At 42.7% G+C, this 20,080-nt stretch overlaps 2 protein-coding genes across 2 annotated transcripts; one reads left to right on the top strand and one right to left on the bottom strand.

Annotated features, from left to right (window-relative positions):
• The first annotated feature begins 9,585 nt into the window (after positions 1 to 9,585).
• On the top strand, positions 9,586 to 13,393 carry LOC102702284 (putative disease resistance protein RGA3). Its single transcript, XM_040524594.1, has 2 exons — positions 9,586 to 12,807; positions 12,906 to 13,393. The coding sequence occupies exon 1, from the start codon at positions 9,635 to 9,637 to the stop codon at positions 12,767 to 12,769; it is 3,135 nt and encodes a 1,044-aa protein (XP_040380528.1). The 5' UTR covers positions 9,586 to 9,634; the 3' UTR covers positions 12,770 to 12,807; positions 12,906 to 13,393.
• Positions 13,394 to 16,115: 2,722 nt separating this feature from the next.
• LOC102712636 lies at positions 16,116 to 20,021 on the bottom strand. Its single transcript, XM_006655174.3, has 6 exons — positions 19,887 to 20,021; positions 19,255 to 19,667; positions 18,755 to 19,065; positions 18,591 to 18,638; positions 17,609 to 18,081; positions 16,116 to 17,137 (listed from the first exon to the last, which is right to left on the bottom strand). The coding sequence occupies exons 2-6, from the start codon at positions 19,590 to 19,592 to the stop codon at positions 16,778 to 16,780; spliced, it is 1,530 nt and encodes a 509-aa protein (XP_006655237.1). The 5' UTR covers positions 19,593 to 19,667; positions 19,887 to 20,021; the 3' UTR covers positions 16,116 to 16,777.
• Between the last annotated feature and the right edge of the window lie 59 nt (positions 20,022 to 20,080).

Below are 20,080 nucleotides of genomic sequence, written 5' to 3'. Positions count from 1 at the left end.
GTAAAGGAGCTAGTAAACGGGAGGCGGGTGTGTCTACCAAGCTGACAGGCATGACAGAGACTAGTAGAGCCGCCTCGCGGTAGAGGTAAAATGGAGCGAAGTTGAGAAAGCGCATCGGGGCTGATGTGACCAAGGCGGCGGTGCCATATAGTATGGGAAGTAGAGGAAGTGGTGAAGGCGGTCGCAGACTCCAAGGATGATGCTGGTAGAGGGCTGTGGAGGGCGTAAAGAGGCCGGAACTATTGAATTTGGCGATCACGGTCCTGGTACGCAGATCCTTCACAGAAAAACCAAAGGGGTCAAACTCTACGGAGCACCAATTGTCAATAACAAATCGACGTACAGAAATAATATTCTTAATAATTAAAGGAGAGCAAAGAATATCCTTTAACGTAAAAGAATGAGTATTGTGATGGAGGTTAGTTTGGCTGACAGAGGAAACATGAATGGTTTGACCGTTACCAACGATGATATGGGAGGGATCATGTGAGGTTGGGGGTGGGTGAAGGAGAGAGTACCGGTGTCTGATGTCATGTGTGCAGTGGCACCCGTGTCCATATACCATTCGTTTGTAGCCGGTTGAGGAAGCGTTGCAGTGTTGAAGGACCCAGCAAGGGAGGCGAGATCCCATTGGGACGGGGCGCTGTTGAACCAGCCCACAGGTTGGGACGCGCCTTGGGGAGAGGCCGGTTGAGGCTGGTAGCCCTGGTTGGCCGGCTGCACCGGAGGGCACCAGATGGCCTGAGGTGCCTGCTGCAGTGGAAGAACACCTTGGGCCAGGCCGTTGGAAGGCCCAGCCATCGCTGCTCCAGCGAAAGAGGCCCCGACCGGGCGGGAGCCGAGCAGGCCGCGACCCATCGGACCGGGCCACATGTGAATTGTGCCGGCCCACGGATTATGCGGAGATGGCCAAACAGCCTGCACAGCGCCCGTGGTCCGGGAACCTTGTTGTTGGCCCGGACTCTGATGATGTGTAGTGGTGCTATTGCGGCCACTGCCGCCACCACCACCGCTGTTGCGGCGCCGGCGATTGTTGCGGGAATTCCCGCTGCCACCGCCAATGGTGGTCGATCCAGTGGATGTCCCGGCGCCAAAACCGGTGGAGTGCGCCGGGTTAGAGGCAGGACGACCACCTTGGCCACCAGCAACGCCTGAAGTGCCGGCAAGAAGAATCGTTGAGGAGGCGGCCGGGCGAGATTTGTTCAGTTCCTCAAGAAGTAACTGTGACTGAACATCGGCAAACCACGGAAAAGGACGTTGTAGGGGAATAATAGTTTGAAGATTAGCAAATTTTTCCCTCAAACCGTTCAACGTCTGGAGCACAAGGCTGCGGTCGGTGACTGTCGGCCATAGTCTTCAGCCGGCAGCAGTACTCCACGACGGTGAGGTCCCCTTGATGAAAATTGCGGAACTCGGCGGATAAGGTGAGGGCGCGTCGTTCGGAGTGGCCGAGGAACCGTGCTTCAAGAGCACGCCCAACGGATCGGGCAGTGCCGGGGGAGAGAGACATGACATCTTGAAGAAGATCGGCAGAGATGGAGCCGTAAAGCCATCCTAGCACCACACAATCCATTTGTATCCACTCGGCGAGGTCGGGGCGGTAGTCATCACAGAGTACGTGATCCGCCAAAACATACTTGCCGAGGGCGACAAGCATGAGACCACGCCACCGAGACCAGTTGCCGAGGGCGACGTCGAGCTGCACCGGCACAAGCGTCTTGATGTTGAGGACGCTTACTGCCTGTGCATGTAGGGCAGTGCGGACGTCGGCTCCCAGGGAAGGAGGTGCGACACCGGCTTGTACAGCTTGTGGTGCCGAGGAAGAGGGGACGCCGAGGGAGCCGAGGGAGTGTAGAAGATGTTGAAGTGCCGGCGACAACTGGGAATTTGGCGATGGCGCGGCAAACGCAGAGGTGAATCCGCCGGCTGGGAATGCTGGCACGAAGGTGGACGCCGCAGCAGGTCCTCAGATATATAGGTGTATGCCATTCTCTGTATGTTCATATATAGTAATTATCAATCAATTACAAACATGTCCTCAGATTGATAGGTCATCCTTATTTTTAGAGGATGCCCACAGTAAAAATTTGACTGTGCGAGTTGATTACCAAATACTAACTTGCCCCTTATATTTCTACATACACCATCTTTGAAGGTGAGATATATAGGGTGTATCATGGCTGAAAATTCAAACAACCGGCTGCGGAAGACAGAAGAGGAAAATAGATTGTCTAAAGGATCGTAAATGCAGTAGACAGAAGAGGAGATGGTATTGAAAGGATTGTAATTTAGTGAATGTAGCCATCCAATCTAATCCTGAGCCGTGCAAGCCGGGGTGAGGGAGAACGACTTGATTCTTAAGTCCAGCCGAGTGCAGGTCGCTTAATTACTCACTTGTGTGGGCCAGCTGTCAGATGGTAGTCTCATCCACGCGTCATGCATCTGCGTCGGGGCTGCACGGGCTGGTGTTTGCACCCGGTCTGCACCAAATTTTAGAGGCACCTGGGGCCCATCCCCATGATCCTAACGGAAACAGCTTCTATGCAAGTTTTAACTGACCGAGATTGATGGATAATTCTTTCTGCCTTGTATCTTTCATTGTGTTTCATCCTGTACAATTCTCTGGTGCTCTGTTTGCTGCTCTATTTTTTTTTCAAGAGTCTGTACACGCTCGAGGTTTGCCCGTCCAAACCGGGGACGGGCTTGAGTCGAACTAGCCTTCTCAATGTGTGTTCTATATGGGTCCCGATTTATTAGCACATAAATAAATTTAGATAAGACCAAAAATATCTCCGTGTAGAAATATGATTAGAAGTATAAAATTCAGTTTAAAAACTAAATGTTACGAAAAAACATAACTTTAAATTAAAAATAAAGAAAAAAGAAAAGTAAAAGAGGTAACCCTCGAATCACAATGAAAAAAATACAACTAACGGATTCTCAAACATATACCAACATGAAGACGGATTCCTAACTAGATTCTAGATGAGAGTAACAGCCATAAAATAAAGGGTTAATTAGATCCATGCCACTGCAATTATGCATGATTAAAAAAATACCATTACAATTTATCAAATTAGAGATATGTCATTATAATTTAGCCGAAATGAGATGGACACCACTGTATACGCTGGAATTAGCTAGGTTGACCTTTTTTGACCGTCAGTTTTTTGTATGGACCAAAATACCCCATGGGGTCTGCTAAACAACCGGATAAAATCCCCATTTCCACGGCGACAACGACGAGGTCGACGGCGTGGCGGCGGCTAGCAGCGGTGCCGACCTCATTCCCCCCTTCCCAAAGAGCGACAACAGTGACGACGAAGTCGACGGCGCAGCGGTGGCTGGCAGTGTACCGCCCCATCCCCCCATCCTATAGATCGACGGCAACGACAACGAGGTCAACGGCGCGGCTGCGGTGCCGACCCCATTCGCCGTTCCCAGAGATCGACGACAACGACGACGAGGTCGACGGCGCGGCGGCGGCTGGTGGCAGTGCCGACCCCATTCCCCCTTTCCAGAGATCGACGGCGACGACAAGGAGGTCGATGGCGTGGCGGTGGCACCGAACATGCGGCTCCGAGCAGTGGGCGTCCTCCGAGCACACGCACAGCCGTCGCTCACCACGCTCACGCCGCCGGTGCCGGCGACGCCGAGTACTTGGTCGCTCCACTCTTCACTTCACTCGGTTGTTAGTAAATCAAAGCTAGAAATGTGCTGAAAAGTGAGAAAAAACGCAGGAAAAGTACAAAAAAGCAGCGATATTTGACACTATAAATTTCTTAAAATGAGCTTAATCCCCCCATTTTTCATTCCAAATAGTAGGATAGGAACTGATGTTGCTGTTTTGGTAGCGCAAGTGTAAATAAAACAAATATGTTGTTCGAACTGCTCAAGTGAAAAGAAAGATGTGACTGGAGAAGAGGCCGTCCGGGTCGTACATGTCCTTCACCTTGAGGAACTCGCCGGCGTTCGGATACTTGGCGATGGCGCCGTCGAAGGCGACGTTCCGGTTCTTGCCCCAGTGCGGCACGCCGCCGTACTCGCGGCTCGGAGCGTAGTGAGCGACGGGTGCGCACTGGAGGGGTTGTGCGTGTGCTCGGAGGACGAACATGTGGTGGCGCCGAACACGTGGCTGACGACGACGATGACTCCTCCCGTCAGCGTCCTCGAGCGGCGACGACGGGTGCAGCTTGCCGCCGGCGGGGCCGCAGATCTGGCAAGCGCCCCTGCCCCTTCCGTCGTGTTCGATGATGTTGAGAGTAGAGATGGCAACGGGACCCGAGACCCGGTGGATATTTACTGGGTATGGATATGAGCTAAATATGTTACCCGTAGATAAGTAATTAAGCAAATACTTTCACCCGATGGGTACGCGTGTATGAAAAACGTTCTTATGATCCATATACCCGTTTACCCATGGGTAATAAATATCCGTAAAGTTTAAATGCATGTCATGGCCTAATATTAAATTAGCATAGCCTAATTAACCAAAACCATAGATATTTAAACCATCTATACATTTTCCACCACACTGTATGAATATGTGATGTCCTAAGTATCTAGCGTCTACGCAATATACTATATGGAAACTGTGATATTTAGATTATTTTGAACTTTTGCGGGTATATGGGTGACCCGATGGTTTACCCAAACGGGTATGGATATGGGGAGGTTTTCTTACCCGTGACGGGTATGAGTATTTTAATGGTACAAAATTTTACTAGTGAGTATGGGTATAGAATAGCAATACCCGATGGATATTTACCCATTGCCATCCCTAGCTGAGAGAGAAGAGGAGAAGAAACAGTTTGGGAGAGAAGAGAGAAGAAACGGAAGACGGGGCCCACATGTCAGTGTTGTTAGATAGGGGTATTTTGGACAATACGAAAATATAGTAGACTGCAGGTGGGTCCAACGGTCTTCTGAGTGTAGAAAATGGCATGTTTAAAATACAGTAAGAATTATAATGACATATCTACGATTTGGTGAATTGTAATGTTATTTTTCTAAACTCGCAAATTTATAATGACATGGATCTAATTAACCCTAAAATAAAATACAATACAAAGCGAAGTGAAACCACGCGATGGAAAAGGCAACGACAATGGCAATGACCTCTAATCCAGCAAAGCGAAGTAAAATGGAATGGATTTGGTTAGATAATTTCAGGTTCTAAATTGATTTGACCCGTGGAGGCAAATGGTTCCCATTAATTCAGTAACCACTAGACATATGTGGGACCCAGATATAGAAATTGATCAAAATTGGCATAAAATTGATCTTATACATAATAAGTCATTCCAACAAATTTTAATCAAATTTGATTTACTTCTATAGTGTGAACACAAGTTTAAAAATTTTAGGTCTGAGTTTATACGTACTAAATGGGTATACCATTGTGCTAGAGTGGATTGGACCTATTTTAGTCAAATGGTTTGGCGCGGAATGGGTTAAAGTCGAAGTTGAATTGATCTGACTTGGATTCTAATGAAAATGATTAGTGTGAGTTGGTTTGGTGTACCGCTTTGTGAAGAGATGAATTGAAGTGGATTTGGATTGGATCGAAACCTTTACTACACTTAGGCCATTCACAGTGCAGGGACATAGCGAGTGGTTTCAGCACGCCAAGTCCCTCACCATCCGCCATGAAGGAGAGAGGGATGCAGATGCGTACCTTCGTGAGGTCTCATACATCTTCATCAGAACATGCAGGACCTTGGCGGAAAATGGCACAGGGTATAGCGAGGGCTTGCACTGGGGAGGTCATACCTCTGCCTCATTGTGCCCTAGCGAGAGTAGAGAGAGAGAGAGCGCACATTGAAAACCGGACCCTGACCACCGTTGTTCCCGAGCGGTGCCGACCACCGCCATCCCGAGCCTACTTATTTTATAGGTCATGGGGTGTTGAAAGCATGGGTCATTGAAAGCAGGGAGCCAGTGGGGTAGAGAAGGTTAGAGGAGTTTTTTATATTTATTTTATAGGTCATGGGGTGTTGAAATGTTGGACCTCCATATATATTAAAGAATGTATAGGGACTAAAATAGATATTATTAGGGGCTGAAATAAAAAACTAAAGCCACTTGCGAAGCCACATGCATAGTAAGAAAAAAAATAAATTTTAACTTAATTGCTTGGGCTGAGTTGGCGTGCTATGGATTCTCAAGAACATGTCTTGCACTACGAATGGCCTTATGTGGTGGTGGCCATGCCAACATTCGGTGAGGGTGAGCGTACTGCAGCATCCTCTTGCACGTAAAGATTTATGCTTTCTTGTGTTATTCTCGACAAAGAAAAATAAAGCTGTGGGCATGCCTACTGGGAAGAACGTAATTTGACTTTCTTAAAAGCTGGATCGATCTCTGTGATCAGTCTTTGCTCTTGAAACTAATCTTTGTTTAGAAAAGTTCAATTTCCTGCTCACTCCGTTCCAAAATAAACCAATTTTTTATTTTTTACCTATAATATTTGACTCAACATCTTATTAAAAAATTACAATTAATATTTTTTTTCATTAGATGATAAATCATGAATAATATTTTACGTATGACTAATTTTTTTCTATTTTTTAAAATTTTTTTAAATAAGATGGATGGTCAAACACTGGACATGGAAACTGAAAGATTAATTTATTTTGGGACAAACGGAGGAGTGTTTTGTGGTGGTCTGAACTAGGAAGAATTGGAACATGGAAATAATTGTATTTTTGTCTTTGTTTGCTAACCTAATGGATTCTCTGTTAGTATGTTGCCTTTCCGTTTGAAAAAGTGAATATGTGATCACTATGGAGTATTTCTTTTCACTGTGGCACAGTTGGTTAAGATGGCTGATCACTGGTTTGCTCCTGTGGTTTTGATGCACGACGACGTCGACGAGGCCTTAGACCAACCTATAACACGTATTGATAATAATCCTACCCAATTCTGTTTTTTCCCTCATTTTGTATAGTCTTCCCGACATCTTGATACTACCAAATTTTTTATTATTTCGTTGCTTTGATTAGAGAATTCTTAGCAACCTTTATTGTGTACTAAAAAGTTCAAAAAATATTATCTTCACGTTTTAGGTTTGACATTATAGGTAAATATTTTAGGTAAGAAAATTTAGGTAAATTTCATACCTAAAATATCATTCCGGTTCTATCGAATATTTGTGTTGTAACTGTCAAATTGTTTTATAAGAGAATTGTATATGAATATATGAAGCGATCTACTCACACCGTTTCAAAATAAGTTTATTTTTTAGTTTTTGATATAATATTTAATTTTTTGTTTTATTTAAAATTTTTTGTGATTAATATTTTATTGTTATTAGATAATAAAACATAAATAATATTTTATGCACAACTATTTTTTAAGTTACTTTATTAATTTTTCAAATAAGACGAATAATTAAACACTAAAAATATAAACCAACAAATGGATCTTTTTAGTATGGAGAGAGACCCAATGACCTTGTTGACAGCATTACATATTTTTAACTAACTTATAATTCGAAACACCTGTGACAGAACAAGGTTTTGACCCTGTTTGGTTTCCACTGACTTAAAAAAAAGTTCCTGTCACATTGAATATTTGGACACTAATTAGAAATTAGAAGTATTAAATATAGACTATTAATAAAATTACCTCATATTCTGGACTATTTCACGAGACGAATCTATTAAGCATAATTAGTCTATGATTAGCGAATGCGATGCTACAGTAAATATTTGCTAATCATGAATTAATTAGACTAAAAAAATTTATCTAATAAAATAACATTTATTTATATAATTAGTTTTATTATCGGTCTATATCTAATACTCCTAATTAATGTCAAACATCTGATATGACAAAAGAAAAAAAAGTCTCTGGATCCAAAAATCACTTAGTAAGTCGTTGTTTTCCTTTATTATCCAACTACCATCCCTCTCTTCTACGCCGCTGCCTCGCCTAATCATCTATCCATGATACTTTTTATTGAGTTTTGCTATACGGACGAAAGTCCTCATATGATCACAGTCCGAGTAGCACGTGTGCCGTCGTTCCGTCGGCGCCAACGCCGAACAGATCGTTTGCGCTCCTTCTTTCCGTTAGCTTGTACACAATTGGTAAAAAAGTATAGTACGCTAAGCTATTTTTTTTTATTTCATATTCTCCTTATCATTTTTCCATTGCCACGTACTGGTATTTTGTTGGTAAATAAAAATAGCTTTTTTAATATTCGTGAAAAATATCTGGAGCCACTATATTTTTCAGGGTACAAAACTAAAATATTTAATATAGCAAGATACTTTAAAAAATGGTAAAAAGCCCGAAATAAAAAAGTTCAACCGAACGACGCATGCCAGCAGCGACAAGTCAAAAGTCGCAGCCACCGCTTTGGTGCTTTTCCCGGGGAAAACCTAACGGAATGGCGGAGCGGCGATGGCAGCGGCCGAGCCTGATGCCGATGGCGCCGACGGTGGCAACTCTTCTCGCCGTGGGGCAGAGCCGGAGCATCAACGAACAAGGTGTGATTCCCCTCGATTTTACCTACATTGTGGGCCTTTTAAGTTGGGGAAAATTCTGTATTGTCCACATTGAGGTGACGCAAGTTGCAATCTTTTTTAGGTAATAATGAACGCAAGTTGCAATCTTTGTTATAGATAATAAGAAGAGAAAAAGAGTTGCCAATTGAGTGCGAAGAAAGGGAGAGTGGAAGTTGCAAAAGAATGTTCTCAAGTCAACAACGGCAGCGAAGGGAAACAATAATTGGCTCCATTGTTTTCTTGCGATATCCATGCAACATTCATCCGTAGATTATTAGTTCATCCCAAATCCCCTCGGCCGGTTCCAACCTGCTTCCGTCGTCCACGCTTCAGCGGTGTAAAAGCGGGTAAAGGTTTCACCTCTTGCTTTGCTCTCCTCGTTTATTAGTTCATCTCCACCTTTCCCTACAAAACCTTCATCTGTCTCCGCTTCCCTTCAATAGTTTGATTTCCTTTTTGTTGTTTCTTGATCCAGTAGGTTGTTCATCCATCGCTGATTCCGCCGGTGGTTCTTTGAGTTCTTTCAGGTGCATGGTAGAAGAAAAAGGGGCAGCAAAAAAGACACGGTTTTCATAGAATCAGAGTTTTCCTCCAGTTTGTCCTTTCATCATCCCATTAGCGTCTTTCTTCGTTATAATACATCGTTCTATTTATCCCTCCGAACACAGTACTTCCATTAAGGAAAAAAGATCCATTTCTTTGTTCATAGCAATTTCCAACCAAAAAAAGATGTCACCGTATCTTACACCTTTTTTAACATTGTACCTTCTTTAAATCTTCCTAGTTATTAGAGTCTTTTAGTTTCCCACAAATTTCTGTCCTTGCATCCAAACTCTCTGCAGTCTATACCTACGTACCAAAATACAAAAGGAGAAGAACGGCAAGACAGTTACTTATGGCGGAATTGGCGCTGGCAAGCTTACGGTTGGCACTATCGCCGCCCCTGACGAAGCTTCTCACTGATGCTTCAACATACATTGGTGTGGACATGGTGAGCGAGCTCCGTGAGCTAGAGACCAGCATCATGCCACAGTTCAAGCTGTTGATTGAAGCTGCTGAGAACAGCAGCAACAGGGCCACACTCGACAAATGGATATGGAAGCTCAAAGAAGCCTTGTACAATGCTGAGGACCTGCTGGATGAGCACGAGTGCAGCAAAAGGGGAGTGCCCGCGTGTCGGTAATCTCGATACTCTCCAGTACAAACTAAGGGAAATACTGCAAAACTCAGAGAAATCCCTGCTTGTGTTGGATGACATTTGGTTCGATAATTCCAAGTGTGTGGATGAATGGGACCTGCTCCTTGGTCCCATACTAGCTTCTCAGAAAGGGGCTAGCAAAGTTTTGGTGACTTCTCGATCGAAGGCACTTCCACCTGCTCTTTTCTCTGAAGATGTCATTAATTTGGAAAATATGAAAGATGCTGAGTTCCAGGCACTCTTCAAACACCATGCTTTCTCTGGAGCCATAATTCAAGACCACCAGTTGCATAATAGGCTGGAAGAGCTTGCAGAGAAGATTGCTGAAAGGCTTGGAAGATCTCCTTTGGCAGCAAAAGTTGTAGGTTCCCAATTGAAAGGGAAAACAAATATCGATGATTGGAAAGATGCTCTCACTATAAAGATTGACAATTTATGTGAACCTAAGAGAGCTCTGCTGTGGAGTTATCAGAAATTAGATCCTCGTCTTCAGAGATGCTTTCTGTATTGCAGCTTATTTCCAAAAGGTTACAGGTATACAATTGATGAGTTGGTTCACCTTTGGGTGGCAGAGGGATTTGTTGATGCACGCAATATGAATAAAAGAATGGAAGATATCGGCATGGATTACTTCAAAGAGATGGTCTCTGGATCATTTTTTCAACCATTTTCTGAAAAATATTATGATGCAAGGTATATTATGCATGACCTCCTTCATGATTTGGCAGAATCACTCTCTAGAGAAGATTGCTTTAGATTAGAAGATAACAAAGCGAATGATTTACCATGCACTGTTCGATATTTATCTGTTCGTGTTGAGAGTATGGTACAACATAAGCTAAGTGTCTGCAAGCTACAACATTTGCGCACTCTGATCTGCATTGACCCACTAGTGGATGTCGGAACTGATATTTTCAAGCAGGTACTGTTGAATCTGAAAAAAGTGCGCATACTTTCTTTGTCATTTTACAACACTAGACAGTTGCCTGAATCAATTGGTGAGCTAAAACATCTTCGGTATTTGAACATCAGCAAGACGCTGATTTCTGAAGTACCAAAATCATTATGTGGCCTTTACCACTTAGAGTTATTTGGCTTGAATAATGTTTTAAGTTTCCCTGACAGACTCTGCCATTTAAGTAAGTTAAGGCATCTTAAAACACATTGTAATCTGCCACAGATTCGCGACATAGGAAGGCTAACTTTGCTTCAACATATTAGTAGTTTTCATATCCAGAAACAGAAGGGATATGAGTTGCGACAGCTGAGGAACATGAATGAGATTAGTGGGAGTTTATCTCTCATAAATCTTGAGAATGTCACTGGAAACGATGAAGCCTTAGAGTCAATGTTGTATCAGAAAAATCGGCTTAAAGAATTGTATCTTGTGTGGAAAGATGTGAATAACATGAATTCAGAGAATAATTTACACCTCGGGATTCTTGAAGGCCTCGTGCCACCGCCACAGTTGGAGCACTTATCAATTGAAGGTTACAAATCCACTGCCTATCCAAGCTGGTTACAGGAGGGTTCCTATCTTGAGAATGTATATTCCTTTTTTCTTCTGAAGTGCAGTTTTTTAGAAACTATGCCATCCAATACTGAACTCTTTAGGCGTTGCCGTAAATTGCGTCTCTCGGATCTCCCAAATATGAAGAAACTACCCTCTCTTCCAGAAGGTCTCACAGAGTTGTCGATTCACAATTGTCCACTACTTCTATTCGTTACTAGTGATGAACCATATCATCGTGATCATAGTGAGAACACCATGAGGACAGAGCACCTGGCAGCACAATTTGCTTTGATCCAGTTGATGTCAGCTTCATTTATTACGAGGGCACTATTGTCAGATCATTCATCTATGAAGCAATTGGAAGCGTTGATGGATCATGATATATCAAAAAATCTTCAGACCATTGAATGTGCCCTAGAAAGAAAAGATGAAGCAATGGTGACTGAGGATGTCATCAAGGCATGGATGTGTTGCCACGAACAGAGGATGAGACTCATTTTTGCGAGAAAGATTGGGCTACCATTGATCCCACCATCAGGATTAACTGAACTGTCCCTTGAATCATGCACCATTACAGATGGGGCTCTATGTATTTGCCTTGGTGGCTTAGCTTCACTAAGAGGCTTGTACCTAGACAAGGTCATGACATTAACTACGCTTCCATCAGAAGAGGTCCTAAAAAATTTGACAAAGCTTGATCGCTTGAGAATTGATGCCTGTTTGTTTCTCAGATCGTTGGGGGGCTTGCGAGCTGCTAGTTCCCTTTCGGTATTAAACTTGTCCTCCTGCCCTTCTTTAGAGTTGGCACGTGGTGCAGAATTTATGCCAGCATCCCTTGGGACACTCTCAATAAACTATTGTGTGCTTGCACCTGACTTGTTCTGTGGCAACTGGCCTTATCTGAAATATATTTCCTTAAGCAACTGCAGAAGCTCTGGGTCATTGTTTTTTGGTGATCTTAGCTCCCTCAAACAATTCGCACTTCGTCATTTGCCAGACTTATGTGTGATTGAAGGCATGTCTTCCCTTCAAGTTCACGACGTGTGGTTAATAGATATCCCGAAGCTTAGTGCTGAGTGTGTGCCACAGTTTTGTATCCAGGATTCACTGTGTGTTAGCAGCTGTGCGTTGCTGAACAACATGATCTCTGCTGAAGGTTTCACAGTTCCAGCGTCTCTCTCCCTTGAAAGCTGCAAGGAGTCATACATTTCATTTGAAGAAACTGGAAATTACTCATCTGTCAAGAGGCTGACATTAGATGGGTGTGAAATGAGTTCCATTCCACGAAATCTGAAGTGCCTCTCAAGACTAGAGAAACTTAGTATCTACGATTGCCCCACTATATCATCTTTGCCTGATGTCCCATCATCCCTGCAGTACATATACATAGAGGAGTGCCCCAATATATCATCTTTGCCTGATCTCCCATCCTCCCTGCAGCGCATATCCATACGGAACTGTCCACTGTTGAAGGAGAGCTGTAGAGCACCTGATGGGGAAAGCTGGCCAAAGATTGCACATATTCGCTGGAGGAATATTAATTGAACTCTTCCTCAGATTCACAACAACAAAGGAACAGAAAGGTAAATGGCTCCATCTATGCGCTACCAAAATATATATATTTATGCAAGGATCTTTTCCAGTCGTTCCTGATCGTTTAAATACTTCATCCATTTACCAGCTAAAATGCTCTCCTGAGCGCTGCCTGTGCTGCTGTTCCAACGCCCCTCTGCATCATGGACTGCCGCATGTGATGTCTCCTGCAGCTTGATTGATTGGTCTGAGTTCCTTCTTCTTCCGGTGCGTCGCATTTCGCTGGTTGTTAGCTATGGTCGTCTATGAGTATATTATGTGGACTATTTCCAAGACATGTATGTATATTTGGATCTTGTTGTGTTTTGCTGCCTGTCTATTCTTTTGGATTATTATTATTATTATCTGCCATCTATGCCTTTTGGACTTGGTTTCTATTTGCCGTAAGCCTGTAACTGTCATCTCGTGTGATCCGATGTAAATGCAAACATCCAGTATCTGCAATTAACTCTCGTGTAACTGTTTTCTCTTGTGTGATCCGATGGGAGGGTTTTTCTTTTTTCCCATGGCAAAACGCAGTATCACTGACTGCTGTACTTTATTGTTCAATTATTATCCATTGGCATAAAACATGTCTACCGGTTGGCTAATGCCTAGTTGTTTGATGAGTTTTTAGTTTGTCTCATTTATCTTGGATTGATGCTGCTCCTGACTCCTGTTCGTCACTTCGCCATTGTAAGATTTCCTGTGTCTATTCTTGGCTTCTTACAATTCAACTGGAAAGTTCCTAAGAATAAAGTTTCGACAATTCAAGTGCAACGTCTGCAATTACAAATTTTCAGGTAGAAGTTTTTCAAAATTTGTTCAAAAATTTCCCGTGGTGGTGCGGCAGAATGCGAGCGAAGCATGGTTGGCGAGCGATGGCGGACAGTGTGACCCTGGAGCACCAGGGGTGTCCGAATGTGCGGCAGTGGCGCCATGGCCAAGGGCAACGATGACAGATGGGCAGGGGTAGCAGTTGACGGCGGTGGTAGCGCCCCATGGCCGCCTAGCTTGGCGATGCGCTACGCGCATAAAGATGTTGCCAGGGACCAGGGGGCATGCATCGGTGGACGGTGGTGGTTGTGGTGCCGGCTGATCGGCTTGTCAACATACTAGGAGGAGCGACTGTGAGTGAAGCAACGATGGTAGGGATGTGGACTCGGTGAGGTGTGGTTTGGTGGATTCGGATCACCTGTCGGTAGCACAGTTAAAAAGAGTTGAGAGAGCGGATAACAAAACACTGTAGCATATGCACGGTAGCCTAAAAGGAGTAGTATAACTACTGTTTTGTGCTGTAGCAAATCACTGTAGCATATTGATCCGTAGCCGTCTGCCACGAAGCGGAGGGCTGAGATTGATCCAACGGCAGTGCACTGTTCATCCTCTACTATTAGCATGGAATGGTAGAGGATCCATTTCCGTGGTTTGGTGGTGTATTATAGAACACCTTATGGGTTAAATGACGTCATCATACAAGAAGCTGCTGAGTTACCAACCGATCTTGTTTGGGGACACTTGTGGTGTCAATGGGCTTGTGAGGGTGGGCGTGGGCTCTCTCTCCCTCCTAACTCCGCGATCGAACTCGTATTGATAGGTACCAATAGCAACTTTTTGTTGGATGGCTATTTGGTGGTTGAGATCTGCAGTGGCAGAGATGGTGTGATGATGGGCAATGCGGACTATAGCCGCTGCTTCTTCCCTTTCTCTCTCTCGTGCAACGATAGAGATCTCCGCATGGGAGGAAGACGCCAGTGATGATTTGGAAAGATTTCGAAGCAACAACAGCCAAGTTTGGAGCTTAGGTTTACAAGGTCTGAAGCTTAGTCTTCTATTTTTTTTATGTGTTTCTTTTGTGTTCCTAGGTTGAAGTTTAAAGTCTCTTTTGGTCGTTTATACCCTTCATGGATAGAGAGGCTGGATCAATGAAAAGTCCATTATCTAGAAAAGGAACTAATGATAGGACAATAACATCTATGTTGATTGAGCCATTGAGGCTACACCGACATTGGCGACATGGAGCTGAGCTACATGGATGATGACATGGTCGCAAGCTCGTCAATATAAGATTTTCACAGAACCGTGTATATATATATAGAAAAATTAGATTTTACTACCAGGTGTAGCTACTCCCTACACGTCCATGATGAAAAACATTTTCATAACTGTTTCTGCTCCCACCCAACAGAAAGTATGAACACTATTAAATCCCATGTAAATGATATAACTACATGTATAGAGTTTGTACTTTCTGTTGGAAGAGAGAAGAAATATGTATAGAGGTGTTTCTGCACCTTAAACGTGAAGGGAGTAGCTACACCTGGTAGTAGGATATATATATATATATATATATATATATATATATATATATATATATATATATATATATATATATATATATATATATATATATATATATATATATATATATATATATATATATATATATATATATAACAACTATAACTAACGAGTTCTTCTACCCCTATAATGTTTTATTAAAAATTGTTTTAAAAACATTTTTCCACTATAATAGTAATTAGAAATCATCGAACTATTTGTTCATTCGCACGCGAGGAGTAGAGCAAGCCAGACCGCAGTCTCTAAAAATAAATATGAATTGTTTACTTTTTGGGTGTAATGAGCCAAAATGGGCACAAAATTAGTGGGTTGCCAGCCTATCAGGCACACATTTTTTTGAATCTACCAATTAATTTTTTTTTGGGCTTGTATTTTTACTCTAGTATTCAGATGAATAATCCACCTCAAAACATGGTCTTTTGGTTAAAACTTTTATATCTATGTTGCTTGTATTTTTAAAGCTAAAGTTGAAAAATATACTACAACAAAACCTCAAAATCAACTATAAAATTAATTTTTAAAATTTTGATTTTGATTGGGACTAATAAGATACCATCTATGTCCCAAAATGTAAGTATGTATATGTTGTTTGGTAGAGATTGAGATTGAGAGAAAAAAAAAAAGACTATGATACACCTTAATAAATAACAAATAGATGAGGCTGAGAGAATTGATGGGAATAAAATAGAAACACTTATGTGAATAGTGCTAGAAATCTTTATATTTTAATACAAGATTTAAATAACATAAATACTTACATCTTGGAATGGAAGGAAGGAGTACTCGATGATAAAAACTAGCTAAGGATGTCAGCAGGATATTTTGACAAGGCAAAGAAAAGGAGAAAAAGAGGAGAGAAGGACGTTCGTGGTCACCTAGTTAGCAATTGAGCGCCAATCCTAAGTTGATGCTTCGAAACGATACATCAGAAATGGTATCGAATGCAAAATCAACGGGAACCAACTCAACTGACTGTCGGCTGGGAAAAGTTTCTAAAGAATCACCTGTACAAACTACAAACTACATGTACAAAAATGAAACGACAATTCTATACTGAAGTAGACAAAAATCAAAACCAACATAACAAGCCAGATGCTGCGGCATTCTACTACAAGATATACGCATCCAGTTCTGCCAAGATGCACACCAGAAAATGCAACTCAACTCCATGACAAGTGACAACCATGCTACCTTCAACATCATTCAAGAAACATGCCATTTTCGAAAAAAGCACAGCATATGATTTTGGTATAAACAATCTTCCTACCTGCAAACTTCTTAGAATGATGTAACCTAAGATGCTGCTACTATGCCTACAAGTCTGCGCAGCAAATATCCAAAACTGCTCAATGTTGTCCTCTGTAACCTCCAAATAAAGGGTTCTTACTCCCTGAGCACGACATACCACTTCAGATTTCACTTTCCTATAACTATGATTACTTACACAACTAACTACATAGCATCTGGCTCAATGTAGCTACATATTTGGACAGCAAGGCAAAAAAATCCACTGGTGCAGTCGCAACCAGAAACCAGGAAGGATTTCCTTTTGGACAGCAAGGCAAAAAATCCACTGGTGCAGTCGCAACCAGAAACCAGGAAGGCTGGAAATCGCTAGCTTCAGTAAATTTTGGGTTTTCGAACACGTTGACTCCTCCGGGGATCCACAGCCACCAAAACAGTCCTTTCGTTATTCATATTGCTGGGATCTTTCTCGGTTTTGATTTTCTTAGCAAGCAGAGAACTCCTATGTTTCTTATTTGGTTTGTGTCCTCGCTTTTCTCTAGAATTGATTTGCTTCACAACAGGAGCTGTTTCTAGAACTTGTTCGCACTCTACTGTGTGTGCACTAGCCTTTTCTCCTTCGGAAGGATGCATCAATATCTCTGAGTGCTTCTCGTCAGCATGCTTAACCGTCTCAAAGGGCTGATAACCATCTTCTTTGGCTGCTTGATTATCTATAAGAACATCATCAGCACTCTGCAAAGATAACCAAACCATAGAAAGTAAGTACATAATTAACTTTGATAAATACTTCAGTACAGAAATAAGATACTTCAGTATACAAATAGTGATCATTACAATTATCAGGCAACATAGATCTATCAAATATGAGGAAACCATTATAAATGGTATCAGGCACATGATTTTGCAACACAAATATTTTAGCTTTAGAATTATATATTAGCACTGTTTCATTTTGACTATGTATCACAAAGCAGAAAACACCTTTAAGTTCACCTTGTTTTCCACCATATACTATTAACAGTTGACTTCAAGAATACAATGGCCTATAGGTCCCACAGCCACAAATGCAACCGGAAATCTACATGGCATCATAGAAATCTAGATACTCTTTTAGACTGGCAAAGAATTGGCATATACTATCTTGCCAATTCTCCATACATATCTTGTGATCCAAAAGAGAAGAATTGGATGCTATTAACTTACTTCTTTGATAAACTCTCCAACATGGGCATCAGTTAGGAGATTGTCTGCATTAAAGAGCATATCAAATGTGATTGTGTTTGCATCCAATTGTGTTGCATCTTCCTGTGCATCATGCATCTTCATATATCCCATCATACCATCAGAGGGTTTATCTAAGTCATCATTCTGAAAAAAACTATCCAGAGCCTTTGTTTTTGTTTTCTGATGAGAACGTCTTCTATCCTTCTTACAAGAGGTGATGTGGTTCTGCACCTTCTGATTCTTTTGAGACACCTTAACCTTCCTATGGTCTAAGCATAGTGACAACTTTTCATATTTGCTGCGAGCATTGTTGAGACAACCTTGAAGGCTCAAAATTCGGGATTGGACCTCATCAACTGTAAGAAGAATCTCTCTCAAAGAATATTGTTCAAAGATCTTGTCATCCTCAAGTAATCCGACATCATGACTATTGCTTTTGATGTCCTCATCAACTGCGTTAAGAGTAACGAGTAGAAAGGTTTATCAACTGATAGGAGGAGGAATTCCACATAAAAAGACACATTTCTAGCATTTGAACTTCATTAATCTAACACTGATTAATAGAATGGTATTCTTTGTTGTTCTGCATAACCAGTTACCGAAAGATAAAAATAGTACTACAAAAGATAGACTAACAGAAAATAAAATAAATGCAACTGAACCAAAACTGATAACAAGTTCGACGGCTGCTCAGATAGATACTATATACAGAAACAATTTTAACCCAACCAATTTGCATGCAAGCCTGCAACTGATTAGCAGAATCCCCAGGAATGCACTAAAGGAGTGCTTTAGCAAAAGTGAGATCTTAACAGTACACGCATATTAAATTTGATTCCCTAATAATCCACGGTGCAAATAATCTGACCACTGACAAAAAAAAACACAACAGCAAGTACATTGATGTTATAACAAACATTTACATTTTACATTGACAGAGAACAACAAAGTTCACAGATACCTGGACTGTCAAAAACATCATTAACCAAGAGACCATCTGTTCTGTTTTCTGCAAAAGATTGTGAAACTTAATTATAATCCAAAAAAATATGAACTCCATGCAAAATGTGTTACTCATTCAACTTTTTCTAGCCTATAAAACAAGGTCAGGACAGGATGTCGAACCATAATAGGACAATGCAGGATGCATCTTCATGTACAGTGAGGTATCCGTAGCCTCTTCATCTCTTTTTCTTTTTCTTCTCTTCATTATAATTTTCTCATGGCTCTCAGAATCCAGTTTTGCCAATTCTGATTCAGGACCATCAGCTTTAACCATTTCCAACTTCAGATCTTTTTCATGATTGATAACAGCAAGTTCCTTGTCATACTTTGCTATTTGTGAAAAGATATTCTTCATACGTAACTCCAACCATTGGCATCGCCACATTATTGGCCCAACCACCTTTTTCCACTCGGCTGTCACTTTTTTATGTCTGGAACAAATTTAATCTAGTTACAATCTATGCACACGGCATTTTATCAAACGCAGAAGAAATACAATAAGTACAGTTTTTTTTTCTAATTCTGTTTGAACAACAGTACAACACCATGCTAAGTTGCTAACCACATGATACGACTTTAAGAATCGAAGACCTGCAATGACCTTGTGAAGAGATGCTCACCTGGCCATACTTGGTGCAGAATTAGCGTGATCCACATTCATATGGTTCGTACCAAGAAACGGCGAATCCACTTCCATGCCATGCATGTCCGGCTCTGCGTCATCATCAGACGCGGAGCAAGACGGCCCAAACGAGCTCGAGCACTCCGTGGTGTCCCCATGGTGATCGTCTCCATCAGGCGTCCCCACTGGATCACCACTGACAGTGACTCGCAGAGGGGTGGGAAGCACGCCACCCCCGCAGGTGTTCCTACCAAGATCCTTGGGCTGGTTCGACACATCACGAGCCTTGTCGTCACCGTCGTCGCCGTTGCCACCCACCGCCGCAGCCGCAGCCATTGTCAGGAACCCCCAAAACCCAAAACCTCCTCTTCCTCTTCTTCCTCCTCCTCTAATCGCCCGAGAGACACAAAGCTAACACCCACAATTTCGCCCAGAAACACAATCCACCATCAGTGCAACCATCACGCATCGAACAAATCAACAAGAAGCTGGACCGATTAATCCGCGGGAAGGAAAAAAATAAGAACAAAACCGAAGCCGACGACCCAACCCACACGAATCCACGCGCCCGATCATCCAGGCGGGCGGGCGGGGGAAAGGGGGAGGCCACGGGAGGAGAATGAGGGATACCTTCAGCCCGATCCGCGCCGAGACGGAGGAAGGGCAGAATCGGCCGCGTCACCCCCTCCCCTCCCTCGCCGTCCGTGCGCGGGGGAGGTAGGCGAATCCGCAACACGGTCGTTGTCTAGGCCGGGGGGTCAGGGAAAGGGGGCCGCCCACGCGCGCGGACCCACCTCGCCGGCGGCGCTCGCGGGTGAGGCGGT

Source organism: Oryza brachyantha, chromosome 5 (genome assembly GCF_000231095.2).
Source record: "Oryza brachyantha chromosome 5, ObraRS2, whole genome shotgun sequence".
Lineage (NCBI taxonomy): Eukaryota > Viridiplantae > Streptophyta > Magnoliopsida > Poales > Poaceae > Oryza > Oryza brachyantha.
The sequence above is the reverse complement of the archived record's forward strand: the minus strand, read 5'-3'. Positions and strand labels throughout refer to the sequence as shown.

What these genes read in the sequence shown, in the direction of transcription:
- LOC102712636 (XM_006655174.3), bottom strand. Translation starts at nt 19,592, where the DNA reads ATGGCTGCGGCTGCGGCGGTGGGTGGCAACGGCGACGACGGTGACGAC. An exon ending in TCTGCACCAAGTATGGCCAG is followed by an intron (nt 19,066 to 19,254) that starts GTGAGCATCTCT and finishes AATTTGTTCCAG; the next exon opens with ACATAAAAAAGTGACAGCCG. An exon ending in TTGGAGAGTTTATCAAAGAA is followed by an intron (nt 17,138 to 17,608) that starts GTAAGTTAATAG and finishes TTATCTTTGCAG; the next exon opens with AGTGCTGATGATGTTCTTAT.
- LOC102702284 (XM_040524594.1), top strand. Translation starts at nt 9,635, where the DNA reads ATGCTGAGGACCTGCTGGATGAGCACGAGTGCAGCAAAAGGGGAGTGC.